At 38.1% G+C, this 27,947-nt stretch overlaps 1 protein-coding gene across 1 annotated transcript in view; it reads left to right on the top strand.

Moving 5' to 3' along the window:
* LOC119416037 (voltage-dependent calcium channel subunit alpha-2/delta-1) overlaps positions 1–27,947 on the top strand; it is a 66,405-nt gene that overhangs the window by 15,713 nt on the left and 22,745 nt on the right. Inside the window, exons 4-10 of the mRNA XM_037683206.1 lie at positions 10,378–10,437; positions 11,918–11,953; positions 12,843–12,972; positions 20,944–21,075; positions 23,930–23,999; positions 24,610–24,660; positions 24,836–24,935. Coding sequence (XP_037539134.1) covers positions 10,378–10,437; positions 11,918–11,953; positions 12,843–12,972; positions 20,944–21,075; positions 23,930–23,999; positions 24,610–24,660; positions 24,836–24,935 — 579 coding nt within the window. The remainder of the gene's footprint in view (positions 1–10,377; positions 10,438–11,917; positions 11,954–12,842; positions 12,973–20,943; positions 21,076–23,929; positions 24,000–24,609; positions 24,661–24,835; positions 24,936–27,947) is intronic.

The raw sequence follows: 27,947 nt of genomic DNA, 5'->3' as shown, positions 1-27,947 counted from the left end.
GTGATTGTTGGACATGGGCACTGGCGACCCCCGTGACCCAAAATGGGACAAGCAGGTAAAGATAATGGATGGATGGATATATTTCTTGTGGCTTTTTTTAAATCCCATTTTAATGAGGTTCATTTTAGGTATACTACCGGTGCCTTTGAACAATATTATACTCCATGATACCTGGGACGACATCTGTTTGCATACAATAAACGATTTTAATTTATTTCCACACCAAGTGAAATAAGCTAACATGCTTCAAACCTGAGACAGTATTGATGTGGCTTTTCATCAAAGTACTTTGTATGTTTGTATAATAATTGTTATAATAACTTCTGGGTTTAGTTGCTACCAAACAAGATTCTCAGTCCAGTCTTACATTTTTATTATTAGACCTTTATTTATACAGGTTTGTTCCCATTGAGCCTCAAAGACTCATTTACAAGAGAGACATGTTACATACAACATATACCTTGGTCTTGGTCTTGTACATAGTACATATAACATATAGTCTTAAATGTGCAGAGCCTAGTGCCTATCCTAAAAGTCCGAGGAGCACTGGGATTGGCCCATTTACCAGTAGTTGAGTTTAGGTTCCACATAATTGTATATCCCTTAAAAAAAAAAAATCTCCTGCTAAACTGAACACTGAATGACCACTTTGTTCTCTAATTAGATTTCAGCTTCCCTGTTACCAGGATCATACTGCAAGATGAAATGCCATATTATTTCATTGGAATTAAATGGTTAAAGATTGATACAAAAACACGAGGCATCCTTTTACACTCGTTGAATAGATGTTGCTAGGTCCAGACCTTAAGGTTATTGAGGATATTTTGGGTTGAGCTGAAGACGTTAAGCTCTGATCTGATGCTCCCATCAACAAAACAATACATCTTTGATATGTTTTATGTTTAATAGTCTGAAAATGCATACACTTAATGATTTTTTTTTCTTCTTTCGACTGCTCCCTTCATCAGGGGTGGCCACAGCAAACTAAGTTGCATGAAGGCTTGGCAATTTTTTATTTTTTATGCTGGATGCCCTTCCTAACCAACCACAGACCACCGAGCTACCACTGCCCTCTGTGTGGAGCAGAGAGCTGCCATCTAGGGTGCCAGGAGGAACAGATGGTGGGGTTTAAGAGCCTTGCTCAAGGGCCCAGAGTGGGGCGAATGAGGGTGGAGGCAGGTATGAGTGCTTCACCTATCTTACCCATATTTTGCTGTTGTTGGTGTCGGGAGTTGAACTTCTGATCACATACCCACCTTTTCTAACCTCTGCGCCACCACGCCTTATGATTTAAATATTTATACACTTAATAAACTGAGGTCATGACATATTGTGCTGTAAGCTAAATGTGGCCCCACAAGATATTAGAGAGTGTGCTTTTGATGTGGTATATGATCTGCATACAATGACCCTTAATGACGATCAAGTTGCATGCAGTGTGCAGAAACAGAACAATACATGGGAAACTGTGACGATGTGAAGGTTCAGCGCGATCTCCTGGCTTCCTTAGATAGATAACTATTAATTGGCTTTTTTAATGTATGTGAATGTTTCTGTACAGTGCCCTGAGACAACTTTTGTTGTGACTTGGTGCTATATAAATAAACTGAATTGAATTGATTACATTCAGGCTTTTCAAAATGATGCAGATGTTAAAAGTGTAATTCACAATCACCAAAAGGCATTGGCTGTTATATAAGAGCAGCAGAATCCTAATAACAAAATGAGCCCCAACCTAAAGCAAAGTCCAGTTTAAAACTTCACCTAGTACTTCAGCGTCCATACAATGTATTACAGACTCTAGAGTTTTCTCTTTTGGAGGAAAATCAGAACACTGCTCCTGCACAAACACTCCAAGGCCTCCCCAATTCTCAAAATGATGATCTTGTAATACAAGACACAAAAGGATTAGAGGTTTCAAATTCTAGTATGAAAGCCAACATCTTTACATTGTATACGAAGTCTTGTTATTTTAACAAGGGTTGGTTTACTGGATTAGTCATCTTAATAGAAACATATTTTTAATTTAATATTGTCTGACACATTTGGCTTGATGAACCTCCTGTCACAGTTCATGTTCTTTGTCAATCACATATCCAGTCATTAAAGGACATTTCAGGCTGTTGTAACAATAGCAAATGCATCTTCTACTATCTATGGCTATAAAAGTCAAGATCCCCAATGTCAAGTAAGTGGTTCAGATACTCAGTTCCATTCATCAGGAGGTGTGTGCTAAGTGCTTCTTGTGCTATCTTTGCATATATTTATCTGAGTGTTTGAGCCTCAGGTGTTTAACCATATTTCATTAATATCATGCCTGTTGTCACAGTGTTATAGTGTCGAGCAAAAGATGTGACACTGTGATGATTTCATGCGCGTGCATGTGCATCTGTCTTTGTGTGTGTGTGTGTGCACACACACAGAGTAATGAGCTGAGGCGATGATACGATCAGAGATATGCCAGTCTCCAGAGCAGATGTTGCCCAACCTCCCATCTCCGCTCTGCACTGATCAAATTAGGCAGACAAGAGGTGTCAGCATGTGTTTCTGTCTTCGTGCTCGTATGAATGTTTATGAGCGATGACAGAGAGACGAAGGGAGAAGCAGATGGGGAATTCTAACTAGACTTATGGTAGGCAGGGGACAAGTGTCTACACGGCAAGAACTGAAAAACTAAATAAAATAACATAGATTAAAAGTAATATTTGCCAATTTTGTCAAGATATATATTTTTTATGTTGTTACTTAGTAATAAAATTTACATTAACCCCCACAAAACTGGCAATACACATATATGAATTTATAATTGCAGAAAAAAAAATATGTATATATATGTAAGTGTCTTTGGATGAAACAAGGTTTGCCTCACACCCCTCGATATGCTTATAAGTGTATGATTAAGATGATATATATATATATATATATATATATATATATATATATATATATATACTTTGTATATATATCCATCCATCCATCATCTTTTACCCATTTCTTCCATTTTGGGTCACGGGGGTCGCCGGTGCCAATATCCAGCAATCACTGTGCATGGTGAGGGGGATACCCTGGACAGGTCTCACGTCCATCACAGGGACACATAAAGACAAACAACAATTCACTCTCTCACTCACACCTAGGGATAATTTAGAGTTACCAATCAACCTAACATGCATGTTTTTGGTCTGTGGGAGGAAACCAGAGTACCCAGAGAAAACCCATGCATGCACGGAGAGAACATGCAAACTCCACCCAGAAAGGCCCCCGGACTGGCGTTTGAACCGAGGACCTGCTCACTGAGAGGCAGCAGCTCTACCAGTTGCGCCACCGTACTTATAAGCATATTGAGGGCTGTGAGGCAAACCTTGTTTCACCCAAAGATACTTTGGATGATTGCATGGCAGTAGACTGAACCTCCAATCATGACTTTGTGCTGTATACATGATTTTATTAGGTACTTTTTAACAATAGTATGATGAGTAACTGTGCCAACATGAGTTGTTCAACTGTAGAAGTGAGTTTTTAATGGACAAGTTATTGACTACAAAAAATTAGACCCCAAATCTAAGATAGCTTAAAAAAAAAATAATAATTAGGTGTTGGACAGCAAAAAAGTTGAAAACTTTAAAACAAAGATGTTACCCTCAACTTTCATGGATAAAATAAGAATATCAAAGGGAATGTCTTACATTTCTACTGCAACAAAGCAGGAATATCTTGTGTTTCATCAAGACAAGGCTGTCAGAGCATTTTTTAAGACTCAGACATCTCACCAGCTTTCACACTGCATGGGCACACACGGGACTGTAGACAGAGAGGTGAGACTAAAGAAAGAATTGCATTGATGTGAACTTGGTGACTTTATTGTTCTTGATATTTTGTGGACATCAAGAAATTAGCTGTCAGTTTTTTTTTTTGTTTCTAATGAGAACACTAACCTGTGTATGAAACATCTATAGCTAAGTTGTCATCATCCATCCATCCATCCATCCATCCATCCATCCATTATATTTTACTCTCTTCCTCTGTTTTGGGTCATGAGGGTCACTGGTGTTCATATCCAGCAGTCACTATGCAAGAGGTGACAGACACCCTGGACAGGTCTCCAGTCCATCACAGGGACACATAGAGACAAACAAGACAAACAACAATTCACACTCACACACCCACCTAAGGGCAATTTAGAGTTACCAACCAGCCTAACATGCATGTTTTTGGTCAGTGGGAGGAAACCGGAATACCCAGATCAAACCCACGCATGCATGGAGAGAACATGCAGACTCGACCCAGAAAATCCCCCTGGCTGGGATTTGAACCATGGCGACCTACTCACTGAGAGGCCGCAGCTCTACCAACAGCGCCACCGCACCGCCCATGCTACAAACACAACAGCCTAGTTCATAGAGGAAAACACAACCAATATTGTTTATTATCCACTCACAAACATGTATGCTTTTTTTTGTAACCAAATAAAGAAGAGTTAAATTATTTAGAAATAAATTAATTAGTCTCAACATCTTTATCATCTTTAAACACTCTTCCCTTGATCATATTTTTCACAGTTTGTGGGTTTTAAACTAAGAGTTTCTTTTAAATTTGATCAGGTGATGTACTTCAGAAAACAGAGCTGAAATGAGAGCACCAGATGCACATCTCAGACATACATGAATTAGAAATAAACAACAAAAAGAATGAAATGAGGCGCAGCTGTAGATTTACTGTTTCCAACAGGGAATTTTCTGGCCTCAGAGGGAAGCCAAGTGGAGCAGCAAGACTCTCCCATGGGCTCTTGCAACTGCAGTTACATCAACTTTTGGTCTATGTGTTATCCTCTGTCCTCTATTCGACAGCCCTACCTCTCTGTGGATCATTGTACCTGCTCCATATTTCCCATTGTTCTGGTTTTCATGGCTAATAAACCTCACCTCTGTCTTGTTTGTGGCCTTGTGTTTTATCTGTCTAACAGGCTTTTAAAAATCAACTCATCTTCTGTCACTTTCACTTTTCACTTTTCTTTCCCTGCAACGTCTCCTTTTCTAATCTTTCACTTCCAGTTCTTGTGATTCAATTACCCATTTCCCACTGCTATTAATTTTTGGCCTCCCTTTTCACTAGATCCTTTTTCCCCAACTACCTCTTGGTTTATTTTTCCCAGATATTTTCTCTTACAGATGGGACATTTATTTAATAGATGCAAAAGAGACAAAAAAGTCCCTTTTCTATGGCACAAACTAAAAGACTGAACAAGCTTGCACACTCTAGCCCATCAAAACTCTTTTCATCATTCCAATATTTGTTTTCGTAAGCTAGGGTTTAATGAGCTTACTCTTAATCCTATGATCAGACTTAGTCATTGCTATTTTCTCTTTTTTTCTCAGTGATGCCTCCCTTTTTGTAATTCTCCTCACAATTCCTCCCCCGTTTATACTTTCTTCTCATCCCTTTGAAACAGAAACCATGGCAAGTAGAAAACAGTATTCAGGAACATGGTCATGCTATAAAGAAACAAGGAAGAGAAGGATACCACTGAGTGTGGGTGTTAATGATCTTTAGACCTTTCTGAGTATTGCTTTGTTGTCTGTGGGAGTGGGGATGTGTGCGCCAAATTGGTCATTGATTTTAGGCGTGTGGAGCCTTCAGACGCACACACATGCGCACACTTTGGGAGTCTGAGACGCTCTGTGAGCTTTAGCAGAGCTTGTCTCATCTTCCCTGTCTATCCTTTAAGCTGTGCTCCTCTTTCTCTCTAAATGCATGGTGGGCTGCTGGGCTGCCCTGGCAGCATGACAATAAGACTGGTGAGAGTCGGGCAGAACTCTCACTCTGTGTGGGGGGTTAGGTCTCTAATACTAAATTGAGGACAACTACAGGTTTAACATTCAGAGCACTGTCATCATCTCATGGTACATAACAGGGAGTGCTTTAAAGTCCGTACAGTGTTTTAGTTTTTCTTATCTCCTTTTTATGTTTAGCTTGAGGTAAGAGATTTTAATCATGCCTTGTGGGTATTATTGAGCATTTTAGCTTTAGAGCCCATCATTATTTTGAGATCTTTTCATCTATTTGCTTCCAGTTATTACTTAACCACCTTGAACTACTAAACCACTGTGGGCACTTGGTTAATGGTAGTAACCCAATGCCCACTGTCCACTATACATGCACTTTTACAATGATGAGATGTGATGGCTCTTCTCAGAGCTACAGGCTCATTATTGCATAGAACTTGGAAAAAATAGACTAATGAGCTGTAACATGCATCAGAGCTTGTTATGCTATCCTGTTAAGTAAAACATCCGATTTCCAAAGTTGTTTCAACTGACGTGATCAATTGGCAACAACAGTAGCCCTCTAATGAACTAGGACTCTAGTTCAGAGAAACTGTCACTCCTGTAGTGCTCTCATCCAATCTGCATTTTCTAGTTTAAAGCATGTCTGACTATGGATGTTCTTTCTTTAGGTGTTTGTATGTGTTTGCAGATGCTCAGATATAGCGGAAACTGGGAAGCTATCCTAGGTAGAGGATCTTTCCTCACACTCTCTTTCTCGCCCTCCCCCACATTTCCCAGAGGGGAGAGGAGCCTCGTCAAAGCTCTGTCATGAATTTTTAACAAGGCTGTTGGTCTACTCTCTTGAGAAGTGCGTGTGTACAAATTAGCATGTGAATATTCATATAGTGATAGTGTAAGGAAATGGGTTATTTTTACATCAGTGTTATCCTTCTATTCTATCCATCAGTTTCACAAATTGTGTGAAAAATGGTGTGTCAGACACTCAACAGCTGTTGCTCATACTCGTTTTTCCATGTTTCTCATCACTGATATTAATAATGAGCAAGGAGAGAAAGTTGTAAGTGGGTTTGTGAATGCACTGATATTGTTTCAAACATGTGTTTTAAGGACTAGATTGGATTTAGGATCAAGTTGTAACGTTCACTTGTCCCTGTAGACTTGCAATAACTGTATATGACGCTATATGGCTGTCTTTTATGTACCACAGTTATGAGATCTACTCAGGTTTTCAGCAGGTTTATAAACTGCTATCTCTTACATTGTTAAACTTTTTTAATCCAATAAAGCATTATGTAAGATTTTATTTTTTTTAAGTAGGGTTTTCTAGGGGCGGCTGTGGCTGAGTGGTTAGAGCAGTCGTCCTCCAATGCGAGAGTTGGGGGTTCAAATCCACCAGCAGTCGCATGCCGAAGTGTCCCTGGGCAAGACACTGAACCCCTCATAGCCTCTGATGTGTGTCCCATCGGTGTTTGAATGTGATAAAGCTCTGATTAGTCTCTTTAGAATGATTTGTTCAATTAGCTTTGTAGAAATCTAGTAGAGTGCTGTATGAATGGGTAAATGAGGACACAGATTGTAGTGTAAAGCACTTTGAGTATCTTGAAATAAGATAGAAAGGCGCTATAAAAGTACAGTCCATTTACCATTTACCATTTAGAGTAGTTATGAACCGTCAGTTTCTTACCCACTGTATGCTCTAAATAATCTCAGTTTGGAAACATTTAACTTAAATCTGGCTGGTTTGACAAGTTAATGACTGGTCTGAGCAGGGTCAAGTAGTAGATGTAGCACTTTTGGCTTTTGGTATCATGTTTCTGTCAGATTACCTATATTAAAACTTCTTGGCAGTGGTGTAAATATATATGACATAGCATTTGCACAAACAGTTGTAAAAATATGGAGAATGGATTTGTTTTAAAAATGTTAGAAATCTTATTTGAAAGCGGCTATGCTTAGCTTATCAAATATAATAGTATTTCATCTGACCTGCTAATTGTAAATGCTTTTATTGTCAATCATTGTGGATTACACAGTTAGTTTAATCCAGTATAGTTGTATATATATATATATATATATATATATATATATATATATATATATATATATATATATATATATATATACATTTTTTTTCTTGTCAGAACTACAGCAGAAGTGCTACAGCATGCTGCTGCTGCTATTTGCTCCATAAATCTATTAAAATAACAGTGTAATGTGAAATTCACTTTACTGTAAAAGTTCATGAAACATAATTTTTATTAACTGCTTTAAAGTTTTGATGACATATAAGTCAGTTTTTTCATAGATTTGTCAGTCCTGCGACTTAGACGCTGAAGCGACTCATATATGTTTTTTTTTCCATATACATAACGCAATTTTTGACTGACGCTTTAAATTTTGAAGAACTGCAACAGTAAGTCCTCCCGTGCCCACTCGCTTCACTCAGCTGGTGCAGGTGGAGGAACGCTGGAGAGCTAGCAGCTCCGGCCACGATGGATGGTGCCACAACATGAAGCTGTTTTGACCATTAAATAAATGCATAATAAAGGGTCAGCGGTGACGCATAATAAATGCAACTTATATGCCAAAGCGACATATATGTTTTTCTCTTCTTCATGATGCTTTTTTTGACTAATGCGACGTTTACTTCGGAGCGACTTATATGCTGGAAAATGCAGTATTTAAAAAAAAAAAACTGTGATGGATTTGTGACCTGTCCAGGGTGTCCCCCGCCTCTCGCCCAGTGACTGCTGGATATGGGCACCAGCGACCCCCGTGATCCGAAAATAAAGAAGTGGGTAAAAGATAATGGGTGGATACCTTGGTCTTGGTCACATTCAGACTAGATATTGGTTTGTAAGTCCAGTTAGGTTTAAACTTTATTTCTCCAGATCGGGGCTGTTCAAGGAATAATTTATGTTGTTTAAGATAATACTTTTCAAAACTTTTTTTTTTTTTTTTTGGTTACAAAACCCCACTTTAAAAGATCTGAATTATCACTTTAAATTCTAACGAATAATCAAAGAGCAGTGTTAACTATTTGACAGATACTTTTCATCACAATTCATTGCCTCCAAACAAGACATTTAACTGAATTCAGAAATCAAGCTATTTTTCTAATGCTGCTTCACATCAGGCTTAATAATGTCACCATCACTACTTTGTGCCATACAGGGAGCCTGTGGGTGTGTGTGTGTGTGTGTGTGTGTTTACAGCTGGATTGGGCTGTAAATTTAGCCAATGACAGGTCTGGAACAGAGCCCAGAACCAGAGGCCAAAGAGATGGCACTGTTGATCAAGAATGGGAGCACAGCCGACAGCAGACTCATGGTTATAGACACACAGATGCACACTCAGAATAAAACTCTGATTGACATACGGCAAGCATCGAATCAAGACCTGATATGCCGGTTACACGTCACATTTGTTTTACTCATCTGTAATACTTTGTTTATTTGTGTGCTGTTATGAATAATATTAGTGTTGTAGACAAACTGCTTGATTCAATGTCTCAGCGTTTCTCCACATTGTTGTTTTTACCAATCAGTGTGGGCCAGGGCCAGGTTAGACTTTTATTTCTGCAGATTCGCCCAGGTGAACACATCCACTCTTCCCTTTTCTGTTTGGTGCTTCCTCTGCTGTCTGCCTTGGGGATATCTCTGGTCTCATATCGAATTCTCATCACAGTGTGCACGGTTTTATTATTGAAGCTAAATCTTGTATAATTGGATGCAATTATAGTGAAATGACTATAAATATTATGATGCAGAATGCACAACTCATTTTATCTGACTTGCTGTGACTTTCTTTTTTTTTTCCCAGCTTGTTTTTCTTCCCCCCCCCCCCCCCCCCCACACACACACACACACACACACACACACACAAAAAAAAAAAACTCATTCTTTGAATGTTCATCATAGAAGCCTGCTGAGGTTTTGCAATTGGGAACAAACGTCACAATAAGTATAAACTGAATATAATTGCATTCAAAGCTTCAAACTGTCTGATGTTTCAGTACTTTCCTGCTCATATCTTGAGCTATTTTAGGACTTTTAAAATACATCAGGTTGCTGCATAAGTTCACTCTTTGCATTGCTTGTGTTTTACTTTTGTACTTTTAATGCGACCTCTCTTTTTGCAGATGTGCAGCAGCCAAGCTCATGTTGATCGCATGTATTTCACATTATTCAATAACGACTAATTTGAGTGACGCCATCGTGCCTGGCAGTCCATTTGTCTTTGACCTTTTCCTGTGATCTGCCCCTTTTTCTTCATTTTCTCCTTTGTTTCACACACTGTCTTGTTCACATTTGGAAACACACGCCCACACACACACACATGCACATTTGCCTATGTTCCAACCTTTTCGATCTGACATTCTCATACTCAGTGTTGTGGCCTTTAGTGGGCAGAAAATGCTGCAAGACAGAGAACGTCTTGTTGTTTTTAGCTGTGAATGGGATGGTAATAATTTCACTGTTTCTGAGATGCTTTTGCTTCACTGTCTTTAATACAAGTTTTCTAAAATGAGACAGATGCAGTGAAGTAAACACACACAGCAGTTTCTAATCTGTCACATTTGTCTCTCTAGAAACTGGCCACAGCTGCTGAAGTATTTCAGATGGAACACGTGTGGAAAGACGAGTTTGAGGTAAAAAAAAAAAAGTTAAAACAAAACAATACAAAGTCACTCAAAAACACACATTTCATTTCTCTGGACTTTTTTTTTTTCTCCTTTGTTTGAACAGATGTGATCAGTTTGCAGATACCCGCCATAAACAGGGTTTACAGCTCCATTGCTAAATGAAGCTATAATCACACCTTTATTGCCTAATTATGCTTCATTGCCCATTGTGCACGGTGTTATGACTCAGGAGCTACAATACAGAAAACTTTTATTAAGGAGTGAATAGCGGTCAAGGAAGATACAGTTATTATAGTTATTGTCTGCTGCCAAGGGGCAATAATATTTTGCCTGTTTCTGTAGCAATAGTGTATGCATTTTATTGAAGCTGAGTAAATTATTGGATGTACATCTACAACTGATTAACACATTTCAATATGTCCGTCAAAGCCAAGTGACCTTAGAAAACACAAAAATGGCTCTAACGCTGTGAATATTAGATATTTTCACATTTGTCATGATAGTAGCTGAGCGTCATCTGCAACACAGTGTGCTAAAACATTTGACAGCATTTGTGTTTAAAACTTTAGTTTTAACCTTTTGAAGTCAACCCATATGACTGTCTGTTAGTCAAGTCACATTTATTTATATAGCACATTTAAAACAGTAACTGTTATCAAAGTGCTTACCAAAAAAGATCACAGCATCACATATTAATAACAAGATATTACAGCAACATGAATAAAAGCATAAAAACATTAAATATAACGAGAAACAATGAAATACTAAATCAAATCGCCCTGCGTTAAATGTCAGGGAGTAAAAGCAAAACGGATGAACACAATCATCAACAACGAAATGCCAAATGAGATCACACTGTGTTAGCTAAATATGTTATGAACCACAGTGCAGATTTGATTGAAATATGGTGAAAGTGATATTTGAATGTACAAACAATTCAATTCAAGATGGCCACCACAGCTCACTGATATTAGACAACACAAAAATTACTAACACCTTTACAGATACTGAGGTAAACCTTGTATGGTGGTGTCTGAGAGTCATTTCCAACACGTATTCTAAGCACTGACACATCTCTTGAGATCTTGCAATAATACATAATGTCGTTTACAAGGTTTGTCTAAAACACTAGCTCTGTCCCTCCTTGTCATATGTGGGTTGATCTCTGGCATGAAAAAATCAGCAATTGATCATTATTCCTTCAAGAAATGCCACGTTTTTAATTTTAAATATGTCTGCCTGTCATGAATGACCTCATTGTGCTTTTAATGTCTGAAAATGCATTGGAATATAGGCAGAAAATGAATACTCCCACATTTATTTATGTGGCATCACACACTGTTACAAAACTGACTACGTAACAAATAGTGCTACCACAGAAAGCAAGTAAAAAAAAAAAAAAAGTCTTCGATAGAATTGTTTTGTGACAACACAAATGTGTCTTTGCACAATACCAAAAAGTAACATTTGTTTTATTGTTTTACAGGATGATGAAATTGCTTATTACAATGCAAAGGACAATGTAAGCGTTTTTAAATTGTATTGTCATCTTTTGTCCATTTACTTTCCTTCTATTTACATATAGTTAGATATCACTGAGTAAAGTCATTTTGGGTTTGAGCCTCACTGCTTTCTTGAAATCCTCTTCGCTGCATCATCTTCCCTCCTGTCCCTTATTTCTATACTGTTCACCACATTCACACTTTTTTTTTTTACTCTCTTATTCAATCATTGCCTCAGTTTTTTACTGCAGTACCCCGTCCTTTGCCTGTTCCTTGGACTTTTCCTCCCGTATAGCTTCTCCCTTCCATCTTACCTCCCACTCTCTCTCAGGTGAAGAGGTCCCTGCCATTTTTCTCCTCTAATTGACAGATGAGATGTATGAGCTGGCCACGCTGTTGCTTTATTAGGAAGCAAGTGTTTCCCCACTATTCCTCCCCAGTTGCTTTCTCTCTCCTTCCCCCCTCGTCACTTCAGTAGCTCTAAACCCTGAATTCTTTCATATCTCATCATGCTTTTCACCTCGTGTTGCCCCGTCTCTGCTGTGCTCATTGATGTAAATTGGCAGAGGCACGGCAGGGGTTTTAAATCTCCATATAAGTGTCAGTGTCTGCTGCTCCTCCTCAAAGTGGGGTTGAAAAAAAGAAAACGCCAAGATGTCTATTGGTAAACAGATAATGCTTCATTTTTTTAAGTGAATATAAAAATTGCCATAACGATATAATTATGTCAGACAGGATTCATCGAGGACGAGTCGTCAGATTTTCAATAGGTCCAATATTTTTAGATTAACCATAACACTATATGTTGCAGGCTGTGCTTCAGCAAATAAAATCAAGCCGATTGGTTTAATATCTGAAAGCTGCGATCGAACCCACTGGATTCATCTTGATCTATTGATTTATTTTCAGCTGGATGCGAATGAGACGGAGGGAAGAAAATACAGGATTCGTCCCGACTTTAAAGAGGACCCATCATTTAAACGCCTGACAGATCACAACCACACCGCTGTCCACATTCCCACTGACATCTATGATGGCTGTGAGTATAGAGACACACACAGACCTGAGTGGTAACTATGGAAACAGCTGACACACCAAGCTATTATGAAATGTTCGCAAGGAGACGGTGCCTCTAGCAAACTAAGTATGTTCTCCAGGCTGATACTTTGTGAGTTCTTAGTCGAGTCGTAAAAATAAGCTCATTGAAATGAAATTGGTTTACGATGCATCTCCTTCCGGTACAATCTATGACACCTCTCATGCCAATACATCTTTTACACATGGACGATTGGCTTTATTCTCATGAAAATGCTAACATTTTTTCAGATACTCAGATAAGTAAGCTTTGAAGTAAAAATCAAGTTTCTTAAACCACTTTTCTTACGTAACACCTCTGTATGTTGTAAACTAATTATACCCCCAGCTGTTGAAGCAAAGCAAGTAAGCTTTTTTTTTATGTCACCAATTAACACATTTTGATATAAAATAGAATCTGGGATCCTGCTTTATGTACAAAGTCGTTTACTTGTTTGGATTTTTCAAAGTTTGAGTTTAATGCTATACATAACAAAAAACTAAACAAAAAAACAGAGTTTAAGAGTTGTGACCATACACATTTGAAACAAATATTATCTGTTGTCAAAAATATTTTCAACATCTTAAATCTTAAGCAAACATTTTGTTCTGGTAGTGCCTTAAGTTAAAGGACTATGACTACAAAACTACTTTGTATGGAACAAGAAAAGAAAAAAAATATCAATATTATTGGTTTCTATGTTTTCATCTTGGTAGTTTGAATATTGAACAGAGAAAGCTATTTGTTCTTGTTCGTGTAATAAAACTTCAGCTGCTAAAGATCAATTATTGTCCTTTCATCAAGAGAAGCCAAACATACCATAGTTTTTCTTTCTTTTAACTACATTGAAAAACCTCTTTAACAGACAGTATTATTTATATATAAAGTATAATTTTAAGGAAGTTTTTTTTTTTTTTCTAATAGAAAATTATGCCCCATACAATGCCTCAATGTGATGCTTAAAATTGAAATTTGAAGAGGGGCACAAAAAACACACACCTCCATTTCCACATTAATGTGCATTAGAATGAGTCAGCTGAGGCGCTGTTTAAAAAAAAAAGTTGTTTTGAGTGAAATCGTAACACTTCTGTTGTGTTTCGGCCATTCGTGCACACCACAACAGTGATCGCGTTCTCTGAGACCCAGTTTGTTTCAATCCAGGTCTCAGAGTGGAAGGTTCTGAAAACTCCCGGCATCAGTGTGAAATCACACACGAAGAACAGTAACAATGAATCTCTTTTCAATTGATCAGCGCTTCTGACATGAAACATATACAGAATGTACAAGTTGCATCTCTTGGGTCCTTGGAGACACATTTCACACATTTTACTAACACTGTTGGTCCAAACAAACATACGGATGTAAGGAAGTAACTGTTGTCATGCTGGAGACTGAAGTATCTGCACGTGTTGTTGAAAAAAAAATAATCACATGGTCAGCTAGTGACCTGGCAGTGGATTTAACATAATTTACAGTCTTATCTAAACATTGATTCACAACATGTAAATATGTAACTCTTTCATGATCTCTAACGTTTCCAGAGATCATTCATGTGTGAACAGGGTCTACATGTGCTCTATACCTCTGTAGGAGTAACTGCATTATTTTACTTAGCATGAAGAACGTGATGGCAAGCACTGGTGACTCGTAAAAATGTGAACATTTTCAGCTTGAGCCAAAGAGACACATGGATCATATGCAGCTCATGCATCCTGCATGCATGTGCATAATGTCAGTGACATGGGAGCTCTTTGTCTGTGGCTGCTTCAGGAAACTCTGGGTCGAGAGTTCTCCAAGCAATAAGGAAGTGAATAAATTATATTTGACTGAACGGTGAATGTTTATCCTTTTCCCCACTGAATACTATGCTTCTTCTCTGTGCTCCAGTCATTGAGCAAGCATTAGCATCCACACGTGTTTGCAGGGGTGGATGTAACAAATTACAAATACTCACATTGCTGTAATTAAATAGATTTTTGGGTACTTGTACTTTTATGAGTATTTATTTCAAGTGTATAATTTTACTCATACTTAAGTACAATTTAGACCATGTAATCTACTTAGCTACTTTTAAAATCAGAATTTGCTACTGAGTATGGCTACAATTTGAATTTATATGAAAATCGCTCATCTGCATCATTGTAGCCAATAAGACTCTCAGATCATGAACACACCGATTACCTATGACGTAAGCAAAGGACAACTCTGTAGAGTAGAGAGTCCTTTATGGACTGAATATTTGGAGAAAAAGCCAAAATGGAGACAGAAGACAAAACTGTGAACAGAGAAGATGATGAAGTAAAGGCTGAGGACGAGTGCATGTGGCCGTACCTGGAGGAAATGTTCATGTACAGAGGGTGAAAAGGAAACAACGTCCAGATGTAAACTGTGTTTGATCTCTACAGTGATAGCAGCTTACAAGACTTCAGCATCTAATCTCAAAAAACATATTGTTGTTTATGAGGTTTTATGATATTGTTTTTTAATTGTTTGTATGTGTGGGTTATTAGTTTGGCTAAATATGCAAAGATCTTAGATATTGTCACTGCCATCGGTTTACCTGGTACTAAAATAAGACGGAGCTTCTGAGCATCTGAGAAATGTACTTTGAATGTAGCTGTTATATACAGTACATCAAACTGAATGACTTCTATTGACAACACAATAAAACATCATCTGGTTAAAAAGTAATTAATACTCTTGAATAGTTTTTGAGAAGAATACTTTGTACTTTTACTTTAGTATTTTATAGCACCAGTACTTTTACTTGTAATTGAGTACAATTTAAGCAGTGTAACAGTACTTGTACTTGAGTACAAAATTTCAATAATCTTTCCACCTCTGTGTGTGTTTTTTTTTTTTTTTTTTTCAAACGCTTCAACAACATGTAGCTAAATATTCTGTAAATAGCAAGTTAATTTAAAACAATGCAATTCCTTGACTGGTGCAGTTGTGTCAAACAAATTGAAACCATGCTAGTTATTATGTTAAATATTAGATAAAAAAAAAACTTTTTATACTCACACATAAGCTAAATGACACATTCTTACCTCTTGAAACTGTCTGTGTAAAAACTAATTGATACAATTAAACAAACTGGAATTAACCATAAGATGATCCAGATGGTATTTATTGACAGAAACTGCTTTGTACTGATTGATGAGGTTTATTCAATTACAGTACTATCAGTGACGTTTGGAGTGCGCTGCATTATGCTTTTTCATCCACTGAGAATTAAGAAGAATTTAAGGGTCAGGAATGAAAGACTACAAACCAGAAACAGGCTGCTTTGGTGGGTTTTGGCTGTCAAATGTTTGCTGCCTGCCTGTAATAAAAGCAGATTTCTGATCATTTCATCAGCATGCGCTGACATTTACATTTAGTAGATCAGAATAATTGGATCCTCTTGAGTCTTTCTGACATTAGCAGAGATCAAGCTGAATGTCACTGACTTAAAGATGAACTGCTGAATCTCTCAGCTCAGCAACTTGTGCTATTGCCACAGCACAAGTAATATATGTATATATATATTTTTTTTTTTGTTTGTTTTATAATCTTTTTTAACATGTTAGTTTCTGAGCTGATGTTCTTTTATTTTGACTTGAAGAGTTTAGTGTTGCGCTGCAGTTACAGTTAAATGAGTCTGACTACTGGATGGTTTAACCACCAGGCTGCAGTGTTGCTCATTCACTTGTGAGACCGGACCCAAGTGTGTTTGTTCAAATTAGAAAAGTAAATTGTGTGCAGTGGAATTTGCATCAGCAGTGACTTGGAGCAGCTATCAGTCAGACAGAGTGACTTCCTCAGCATGGACTTCAGTCTGCTGTGGAACCGTCTGCTTCCAAGGTTACATGTATAACTTTTTTGCTGATCCAGAATTCTCAGCTATACAGTAAATGTGAAACATTGATGTGGATAGATAGCTGTCAGACAATGTTTTCAGTAAAACCGCTGTAGTATCCGGCTGTTCTTGTTGTGACTTTGGCATTGTTTTGCCTTAGATACCTTTGTGACTAAAGTCTGGGCAGGTTGCCATGACTTTACACGTCCACTTTTTTTTATCTCATCGATGCTGTCTGCTGGTAGCTGGTAATGAGTATGCATAGATACTCTGAGGTTCTGAGAGGCATTCAGCACTGAACTGTAATCTGAACACGACAAACTAAATTCATGTGCATTCTTTGTGTGCGTGCATGTGCATGCATCCAAAGCTAGGTGTGGGGAAAGTGAAGAGGCAGTTCTTGCAAGTTTGTTTTTAGACAAGGTGTTAGTACTGAAACAGGTGAGATATACATAGTGCTGACAAAAATGAGCAAAACAATAAATATTGTAAAAATAATAAAAAAAAGGATAAAAAGATAACAACAAAGTGTGTCTTTAATATTGCCCCACTTGCTGTGTTGTGTATATTCTACGACTGGGGGAAAATAGTGTGAAGATAGATATGTTGTTAAGGTTTCACCTTCTCCAATTTGATCTCTAGCCTATAAATGTTTCAGATATGGCCTTTGCTCAGGTGGAGAAAATTGGATATTTTTGATAAAGTGGGTGAGAAGTTAATGAAATCAGCATCAACAAGAGACCTTCAGATGGAAGAAAAATAAAAGCCAAATCATTTTATCTATTGTGGGACAGTATCAACGAGTGGAAGAGGAAGACACAAATTCTGACAAAAGAGAAACGGTTCAGTCTAGTACATAAGAAAAGCATACAAACAACAAAATAAATATGTGCATGTTCTTTTGATTTAAAACATGTGACCAAAATTAATGTATCTTCCAACTCTGATCATTTATTAAAAAACTAAAAACTAAAAAAAAATGTGCTGTTGCTGTCTTCAAAAATTCACTGCACCTGTAGGCAACTCAGCTGAAGTTAAAACTGAATATATGTTCAGTGTAGATCAGACACAATAAGTCAGGCAGGGATTTTATTAATGTCAAGGGCAATATGAACCACTGAAGAGTAGTGTTTCTTCATGTAGAGGCAGTGCAGTTTAGCCTACTGAATAAGACGACTAATTCAACACCAGTGGAGCATTAAAGGACAACTGTCCATGCAGCTTTAATTTTTCTCAGCAAAAGACAAAAGCTGTGTTCATATTTGTTCCTCGTTTCTTTAAAAACCCTGTCCCTAATGAGTGAAATGGATTACTAATTGCACCACACCTTTTATTTCTGTCTCTTCAAAACAAAATGCACATGCACTCCTGGCAGGCTAGCCTTCATTAAATCTACTCTCTAGAGACGCGCACACAGATGAACAGTGTTTGCTTTGCACATCAATGAGCGACGTCACACTACGTGCCGGATACAGGATGTGTCTTACAAACATGCATCAGTCCAGCATAGATACAAAATATATAACTCTCTTCCGCAATTATTTCTGACGAAAACCCTATTACATACAGATGATAATACGATGAGAGGACAATAAACAAATACCGTATACAGTTGTAAAACAGAAAACAAGCAGACAGACAAAACACAGATTGAGTTGGGGTGGCACATGTTGTGCCTTCATCAATCATAGTCAGGGTTAGGTGGCTCTAAACTGTCTGGGGGCTGTGACATTACATCTATAATGCCTGTTGCCGCTTACAACTTACACTATCAATCACACACATGCACTACCCCCCCCCCCCCCCCCCCCCCCCCCCTCCCCACACACACACACAAACAGATTAGAGCAATTGGGTATTTCAAATATTAGAGTCAGAGTTTTATTTATTTGTCATTTGCACCACATGTGCTACATGTGGTGGAACGAAATTGAGTACACAGAGTCCCATTTACGTCCAACAAAAGTATAAAATGTAAAAGAAAAACAATAATAAGAGCAAAGTTATGAACTAAGAAAAATGTTAACTAAAAAAATATGCAAAGTACTAGTAGCATAAAAACATTGCATCGAACAGCAGCACGAACATGAGTCTGCATGAGCAGATGTGCACGCATGAACACAGCAACATGAAACAGATCAGCAGCAACATGGAACAGATCAGCAGCAACATGAAACAGATCAGCAGCAACATGGAACAGATCAGCAGCAACATGAAACAGATCAGCATCAACATGATGTGATTTTTTTCACAGTGATTATTCTGGTTAGAGAGTCACAAGTCTAACAGCTTCAGGATAGAAGCTGTTCTTCTGTCTAGACTTAATGCTCCTCAACCTCTTGCCTGAGGGCAGCGGGGCAAAAAGTGTGTGGGGAGTGGTGGCGCAGAGGTTAGAGAGGTGGGCCTGTGATCCGAAGATCACCGGTTCACGTCCCAGCCCCGACAACATCAAAAATTGTGGGTGGGGTAGGTGAAAACACTCACAGTTGCCCCCACCCTCATTCGCCCCACTCTGGGCCCATGAGCAAGGCCCTTAACCCCACCATGTGCTCCCTAAACAGGTCTCTCTTGAAAATGAGTTCTCGTGGCTCAATGAGACTACCTGTATAAATAAAGGCTAAATGAAAAAAAAAAGTGTGTGCTGCGTGAGTGGGGTACTTCATGATGCAGATGGCCCTCTTCCTGCATCTGGAGGTGTAGATGTCTGTGATGGTGGGGAGACTGACTCCAACAGTCTTCTGTGCAGCCTTCACCACTCTCTGCAAAGCTTTTCTTTCGGCAGCTAAGGTCAACAATGCAATGACATGCTATGGACGAGTGTTGTTGCCCCAGCTGAGGTTGTCATTCAGGTGCACACCCAAGTACTTGTAGCTGGAGACCACTTACACCGCAGATCCTCCTATGATCGGGGGGTGTGTTTGTTCTGTCTGAAGTCCACGACCATCTCCTTTGTCTTCTTTACAATGATGTGAAGATTGTTCTTTCTGCACTAGCTCTCCAGGTGTTCCACCTCCTTCCTGTAGCTGGACTCATCATTGTTTGTGATGCATTCAGCCACTGCTGTATCATCTGCTGTATTGTCTGGTAGTATTAACTACATTTAAAATTAAATACTGTTTAATTTTGGTCAGGGCACCGCCATTATGTTCCTGAGTACCATTCCTTTTACTTATGACTAAATACAGGCACTCGCAAGTGTGCTGGACAAATATTTTCTTATACTCTGGGTGAATAGTGGGTGAATGCTCGGAAACGCCTTGTAACTGCGACTTTCTTTCCCTCCATTACAGTGGCGTTATTTGCATGAACGCCCCTACAAGCACCTTGCAGATGTTGGACGCTGCCTATCATGGTGCGCTAAGATTCATAACTGGCTATAACTACCATATTGCACCTTGTATTCACTTAACTGGACACCATTAACTTCACACAGACTCTCCCTGTTTAAATAAAGTTTGAATGAATGGGTTGATACTGAGTGAGTCTTTGTGAACACTAATTAAAGTGTTAATTTGAGATGATCACAAGTCTTTGACTTCTTTCTATTGAGATTCTGACATTCTCTAATCAACCTCAGAGACTGAGAATCATATTCTAATAATTACAAATGGATGGAACATTTTTGTGCAATATCCTTTTTTTTCATTGATGTTACCATTGTTTTTTATTCATTATTTTTTGTTTTGAGATGTCTATATTTCACAAATTTATATACTGTGTATATATATATATATATATATATATATATATACAAGTAAATATCTGCATTTCAAGCTGTCTAATCAGATTGGTAGATGTGCAAAAAGTGTATTAAATTAAATTTTAATGATTATTTAGTTGATGAATCTATTATAGATCTATTTAACATACAAAGTCGATATTATACAGGGCTGTTGACTTTTTTCTATTATTACGCAATATTTTGCGTGCTTGATACAACATAAATTTGTAATTTGGATTTATACATGTTGAGCATAATCCATGGAACCTTTAGTATGGCTTCTCAGATTTGACTACGTTTTCAGTATGTAGTTTTTTTGATACACACTATCGTTTTGTATTTATCTTGAATTTTTCTTTTTTCTTTTTCTCAGCTACCATTGTGCTGAATGAACTCAACTGGACAGAGGCGCTTGAGGATGTTTTCAAAAAGAACAGAGAAGATGACCCAACACTTCTTTGGCAAGTGTTTGGCAGTGCTACAGGCTTGGCTCGCTATTACCCAGGTAACCCAATAACCAAACAAAACAAATCTCACTGCTGTGATGTTAAGAAAAAAAAATCACCTAATGTTGTTACTGTGTGTGCTTCCACTACTAATAATCAGTGAATCACTAATACTTATCAGGTCATTACTCCTCCACTCATTATGTGCGTAATTTAAGAAACCATGTGTGACTATCATCATAATTTTCAACAGTTTAGTTTAGTTTATCCATAATTTCAGTCTTGTAGTTTTTCATTGTGATGGCACACACTAATTGTATTTGATTTAATAAACCATCTTACACTGCAGCAGTTTTTGTGTTACTCTAAGTAATGATTTTTTTTTTGTCCCTCATCAAGGAGTGAAGAGAGCATTTGGAAATGCCCTTGGTCCATCCATCTGTGCATGTTATGAGCATGATAACTTGACAAATAAATTAGATACCAACTTCCATTTTGTTTTGTGGCTACATCTAAGGGTAAAAAGTGTTACGATTGAAAAATGGATATCCACATCAAAATCCAAGATGGCTGCCTCCATAACTGTCCATCCATCCTGTGAGCTATATAACTTGAAAAATAAGCAATGTGCCAACTTTCATTTGGGTTTGTTTTGAGATGTCTGTATTTCATCTATATATTGCATCTCGATGTAAGAAAGGCCACCATGGGTGCCTCTCATGAAGGCAACCAAAGGACCCACTGGTGGACACCAGCGGTGATGACAGCTGTCAAACTGAAGAAGGAGGCCTTCTGGACTTGGCTGTCCTGGAGGACTTCTGAAGCAGCTAAAGGGTACAGGAAAGCCAGAAGGACTGGAGCTTTGGTGGTTGCGGTTGAAAAAACTCAGGCATGGGAGGCATTTGGGGAGGACATAGAGAAGGCCTTTTGGTTGACCTGGAGGAGGTTGTGGCAAACTGTTCTGCGATTCAGAAAAGGAAAACGGTGTCCTACTCAGGTTCTGCTTGGTTTGGGTGTAGGGTTGCTGATCCAAACTGAGGACATTGTCAAGCGGTGGAAGGAGCACTTGGAGGATCCCCTTAATCCACCCACCATGTCCACCTTTCAGGAGGCAGAGTCTGAGGATGTCTGCATCATGAAGGACCCCACTCATCTAGCACACACACTTTTTGCCCCACTCCCCTCGGGCAGAAGGCTGAGGAGCATTAAGTGTAGAACCACTAGACTGAGGAACAGCTTCTACCCTGAAGTTGTTTGACTCCACTGTGGGAAAAAAAAGTCACTGTAATGCCTTTTGATTGTTAATATGTGCTACTGACTATCCATGCTGCTGGTCTCATGCTGCTGATTTATTTCATGCTGCTGTATTCATTCGTACTCGCTGGCCATGTCCCCCAGCCATGTCTGCGCAATGATCGTTTTTTACGACTGCGTACACATACTTATTGTCACACAATAAACTGCCCTGCAACGGACTGCTCTGTATGCAACAACAACTGCTCTCTGTGCAGTCACAAGGATGCGCAGCGCGACTGCTGCTCTCTGTGCAGCGCTGACAGGTGTCCGGTGGCTGCCCTGGTGGTGAAGAAACAGGGCTAGTGCCCATTTAGTTCATCAAACTTGCTAGAATCCATTAGAAAATATTCAAAATGTTTCTCGCTGTCCATCGTCTGCATGTCGTTCACCAGGGTATTAAATTCTCCTTCTTCACCTCTGGTCTGGTTTAATGGCCTTATCTTTTATTTTTTTGCCAAGAGGCAAGCGATCTCTTCCTCCTTGTCTGTGACACCATGACTGAAATTGTGAGAAATGAAGGAATTTGTCACGAGAGAATTAAATTCTGTACGCTTTGGCCCGACGTGGCTAATCGGGAGGGTCTAGAGATTGCAGGGCCAGCGCTCCCTGTTTTTTTTTTTTTTTGTTTAGAACTTTTTATTAACATCATATAAACACAATCCCGCTGCCGCTGCTCCTGAGCTGCTCTGTCTCTACCCAGGGCTGCCGGCAGCTCTCGTTGTATTATTTATTTTAATGAGTCAGATCCACTATGTGACATGTCAATCAACCTAGTAGGCATGTCAGCAAATGACCAATCAGCGACCTCAATTTATCCCAAAGTTAAATGCCCCTTACCTGCAGGGCTGGGCTGCAGCCCATCAGGGTGTATGCTCGAGTATGAAGTCTCAGCCATCTGCGGACAGTACTCACAGAGTCCGTGCAAGTACGCCCAAATATGTAGGGGCCTTTAGTTTAGCATATTTCTTAGTTCATTTAGAACTTATTACTGTTTTTCGTTTACATTTTATACTTTTGTTGGATGTAACTGGGACCCTATATATACAATTTTGTTTCACCACATGTACCGCATATGATGCAAATGACAATAAAGCAACCTTACCTTCTATTTATTTATGTATTATAATTTTGGTGGAAAGCAGTCTAAAACTGATCAAATATCCCCACAAACGTATTTTTACTTTTTATTGTGTTTACCTCTTAGAATACACAACAAATTATCACATGCCCTTGTACCGACTTCTTGTTGTGGTGCCCTCTCTCTAATAGTATGCAGGTAGAAAACAAGCTCATCCTCTGCTCTGCATACCTTATCTTGGATTTTTTATTCTCTCCTTTTTTCCTGTCCAGTAATTTTTGCGAGCAGGAAACTTGTCACAGTAGATGTGATAAATTTAGGAATGAATCCAACAAGCCAACAGTCATTACAAAAGGTGGCTTATCATGTCTGACAGTGACTCACTGCTTAGCAGAATTTGACACTGCATGTTGCCAGATTTTGGTAGTCTTGCAATGAAATGTGTCATAAATAAGACCAAAATAAGCAGAAGTGATAATTAGCTATATTTAATTACAATAACAAAATCTAATCATCATATATGTCATCTCCTTTTCTAGCTTCTCCTTGGATGGATGCTAGAAAGACTCCCAGTAAAATTGATCTATATGATGTCCGCAGAAGACCGTGGTAAGAAACCTGCAATAAATACATATTGTTTAGGGTTTATTCATATAATGTTGGTCGGAGCAGACCATTTACTGGTTTTATATAAATGTGTCTTTTTATTAACTGATGCATAGGTGCTCCTTTAAAAAGTGGGATTGGGGTTTAAAACTAGAAATAAATTATAAAGAATGGAAGAAAAGAAAAGAAAAAAGAAATTGTGACTTTGCAGCCCAGTGCAAAACCAGTTCAAATAAACAATTAATGCCTTACCATTAAAATTTATTTTAAAAATTAAATTAAATTTTGTTTTTTACCTTTTGAATACACCCAATAGATTAAAAAAAAAATATATTTTTTGAATGATTATGTGCCTTTATTTATATTATATCCTTTATGTTTCAAGTTTCTAGTCATAAACATACATATTTTGAATGAACAATTACCATTTCTAGTATATTTAAAGCAAATATAATTTTTATTAACATTGTGGGAAGTATTTTTACTTGTAAAATAAAAGTGTTGCCATGGGAAACTATTTTAAAATCAGTGGCCTTCGACGGGCTATTTTATATTCAGAGAGAGAGATCAAAGATCTCAGCACAGATGTTTTTTCTTGTTTTTATTCATGAAGGTACATTCAAGGGGCTGCCTCACCAAAAGACATGTTAATCCTTGTGGATGCGTGAGTACCCTGATAACCTTACAGATCTATAACTTGTTCACTTAAGCATTTTTTTATCATAAAGTTTTTGTTGTTTTGTCTTGGTTTTTTTTAGATTTTCTACCTTTTTTCCAATTGCAAGAAATAAAATCTTACAGGTAAATCTCAGCTAATCATCTTTTCTTCTCTTTTATAGAAGTGGGAGTGTGTCTGGTTTAACCCTCAAGCTGATTCGGACGTCTGTCAGTGAGATGCTGGAGACTCTGTCTGATGATGACTATGTCAACGTTGTTTTCGTGAGTGTCTTTAAACCCACCCAACAAAATATAAAGAGACCTGTTTGCTTGATTCTGCATGAACATCCATTATCAGAACCATTCATGTCAGGTGTACTGTCAGATAACGTGCATGCACACAAACACACACACAGCACATTGCCTGAGCAGGTATACAGTATGCATGCAAGAGAGGCAGAGATAGAGAACAAGTAATGAAAAATGGATTTCTTTCAGGTCTGGCCACCCTGAAACAGATCTTTAATGAAATACCCACTGCTCTATTTGGTGCTAAAGATTAAAACTCTGCTCTCTGTGCCCCCAACCCTCCGCCTGAGCCACAAATAGAGGCACAACTGTGGATGAACATTCCCATTGCTCCTAAAGAAATTAAAGCTGGACCCCAGGAAGCATCCATCCATCTCTCTTTTTATCTCTCCAGTATTTGTCCCTTTTATATTTAAGGGATGCAATTTCATTTGTCATTCATCTCTTTCTTTCAATACTTCCTCCCATTATTATTCTTAGTTTCTTCCCCTTATTTTTTTTTACTTTTTCTCACTCACCCATCACTCTTCAGGCCCATTTGTTTTGTGATTACACCTGGAAAGACTTAATCAGGAGATTAGTTGATGTGCAGACGGGTACCTGAGGTGTTTATTGAGATGGGTCTTTATAGAGATCGAAGCTGTCTTCTGTTGTATCACACAAAGACAGCTATTCAGGCTCTGCCGCCTCTCCATGGGGACCCTTTGTCTTCGGCACAATGTATTCTGTTCCATGGTGGACATGTGATTCTACAAGGGTTGCAAATAATCAGAAACTGATGGGGAGAAACGCTTGCCTGGGTGTGTGTGGATGTGTGTCTGTTTCTCAGAAAGTGAGACAGACTAAACGGGTTTAGTTTGAGAAACAAAATGCAGTTCAATTGTTGATGTAAAAGATTTTTTGAAATTTTGTGTGTGTGCTTAAAAAGTGCAAGGATAAAGCATTAATGACCCAAATGAGCTGCAGGACACCGAGGCATACATTAAGGTGCTAAAATCAATTTAAGGTTAAAATATCACATTTTATTCCTAATGCAGAAGAAATCAACTTGGCAACATTAGAACACGGTGGTGCATATTAACACATTAACACAATATTTGTTTTATTTACGTCAGATACACTGGCTGCAACTTAAATAAAGTTAAAAGTAAATCTTTGCTGTGGTTTTAAAATATGTTTGAAATTTACGAAGGCTTTCGAGCAGCATCTTTCTGCATTTAATTTTATTTTTTAAATTGTTTGTAAATTACATAAATAAAAGCTATATCTTATGTGTTAATAAAATAATCAATGTTATTTATTAATTGAAAGCTCAATTAATTAACAACACATAACATGTATCAGTGTAAATTTCCTAAATAACCTAACCCATTATTTTATAAATGAAACCCTTTGTTTATTGTGTTGCTGAACAGATTATAATCCATGTTTTCACACAGATTTTTTTTTTTTTTCTCCAAGTAGAAAGCTGTTCTAACTGGAGTTTTGTGTTGAACAGTTTAATTATCACCATCCAGCAAACTCAGTGTTAGGAATATTTATTGGCCAATAAATAACAATAATAAACATTAATGATGCTGTTCCATAAATGTCAGCAGTATCATTGATCAGACTGAGATGGAAATTGAAACTTTATATCAAAATTATACAACATATTTATATTTTTTATTGATTTAGTTTAATGTGTCACTTTAAAAAAAATAATCCAGTAAATTCTACATTCAAAAATAAACATTTGTATGCAAAAACGTGGTAATTTGTAATAAACATGAGGTCATGATATGAGGTATGAAAACCTTTTAAAATGACAAAAAGCAACGGGAAAAAAGCTATTAGGCATTTTCCTGCCACTTCATAATATCAGTTGCATTAGAGGTCATTTTTCCCCGCTTGACCAAGATGCATCATGCGTGTTGCCACGCTCTGTCTTTTTTTTTTTTTGGCACTGACTGAACTCATTCAGACACATGTAGACAGGGTGACGTGTGTCAGACCCTGAGGTTGTTACCTGTCACTGAATCACTGCTCTGCTGTCACCCATTAGTCATTAACCTCATTAACAGTAGCCCAGGGACTAAACTGGCATTTGATAATGGAAGATGTTCACACTGTTCCTTAACAGCTGGACAGGTTAGCAGACTGCTGATGGCTAGCTTTTAGTCTTTTCACCCATATTTGTCACACTTGTGTTCTTGTTTTCCTCGAAACCCATCACCTCACTGAGTTTCTGTGACCTCTATCATGCCTGTTGAGCCATGTTATCCAGTGTCACTCCAGTGAACAGGCCTGAGTATAAAGCAGAGCTGCAGAGAGTCCGGCAGGATTAGAGTTTCGAGATTAGCCGTCTTTCCCGAGTCATCACTAATCCTTACATAAATCCAGGACAATAGTGCACACATATGAGATCTGGTGTAATAGGATCAATGGAGAACAAGGGAATTTGAAATAAATTGTATCACATTTATGTTTAAAGCCAGGAACACTGACTCTCAGTGCAAAAATGTTTTGCTTTTTTTAGTCATCACATATGCTTCTTCTTTTTGTCATAAATAAGCTTCTCTAGCAAAAAGTGCCCATTGGATGATAAATGAAAACATGGGCTCATTATATGAGATGTGTCTTTTTTATGTTCCTGCTTGTGAATCTGCTTTTGAGTCCTGTATCCCCCCCCCCCCCCTGTTTTTTTGTGAGTCTCTTTTATTCTTTTCACATCCTGGTCTCACCTTAGTCATTTGTCCTTTTGATAGAATATTCATCCATCCATCCTTCCATTATCTTTTTCCCGCTTCTTCCTTTTTGGGTAGTGAGGGTCACTTGTGTACATGTCCAGGCATCACTGTGCGAGGGGCGGGGGACACTCTGGACAGGTCTCCAGTCCATCACATGGACACAAAGAGAGAAATGAGACAACCATTCACTCTCTCACTCACACCTACGGACAATTTAAAGTTACCAGTCAGACTAACATGCATGTTTTTGGTCTGT

The sequence above is a fragment of the Nematolebias whitei genome, chromosome 10 (assembly GCF_014905685.2).
Source record: "Nematolebias whitei isolate Nwh7 chromosome 10, NemWhi1, whole genome shotgun sequence".
Lineage (NCBI taxonomy): Eukaryota > Metazoa > Chordata > Actinopteri > Cyprinodontiformes > Rivulidae > Nematolebias > Nematolebias whitei.
The sequence above is the reverse complement of the archived record's forward strand: the minus strand, read 5'-3'. Positions and strand labels throughout refer to the sequence as shown.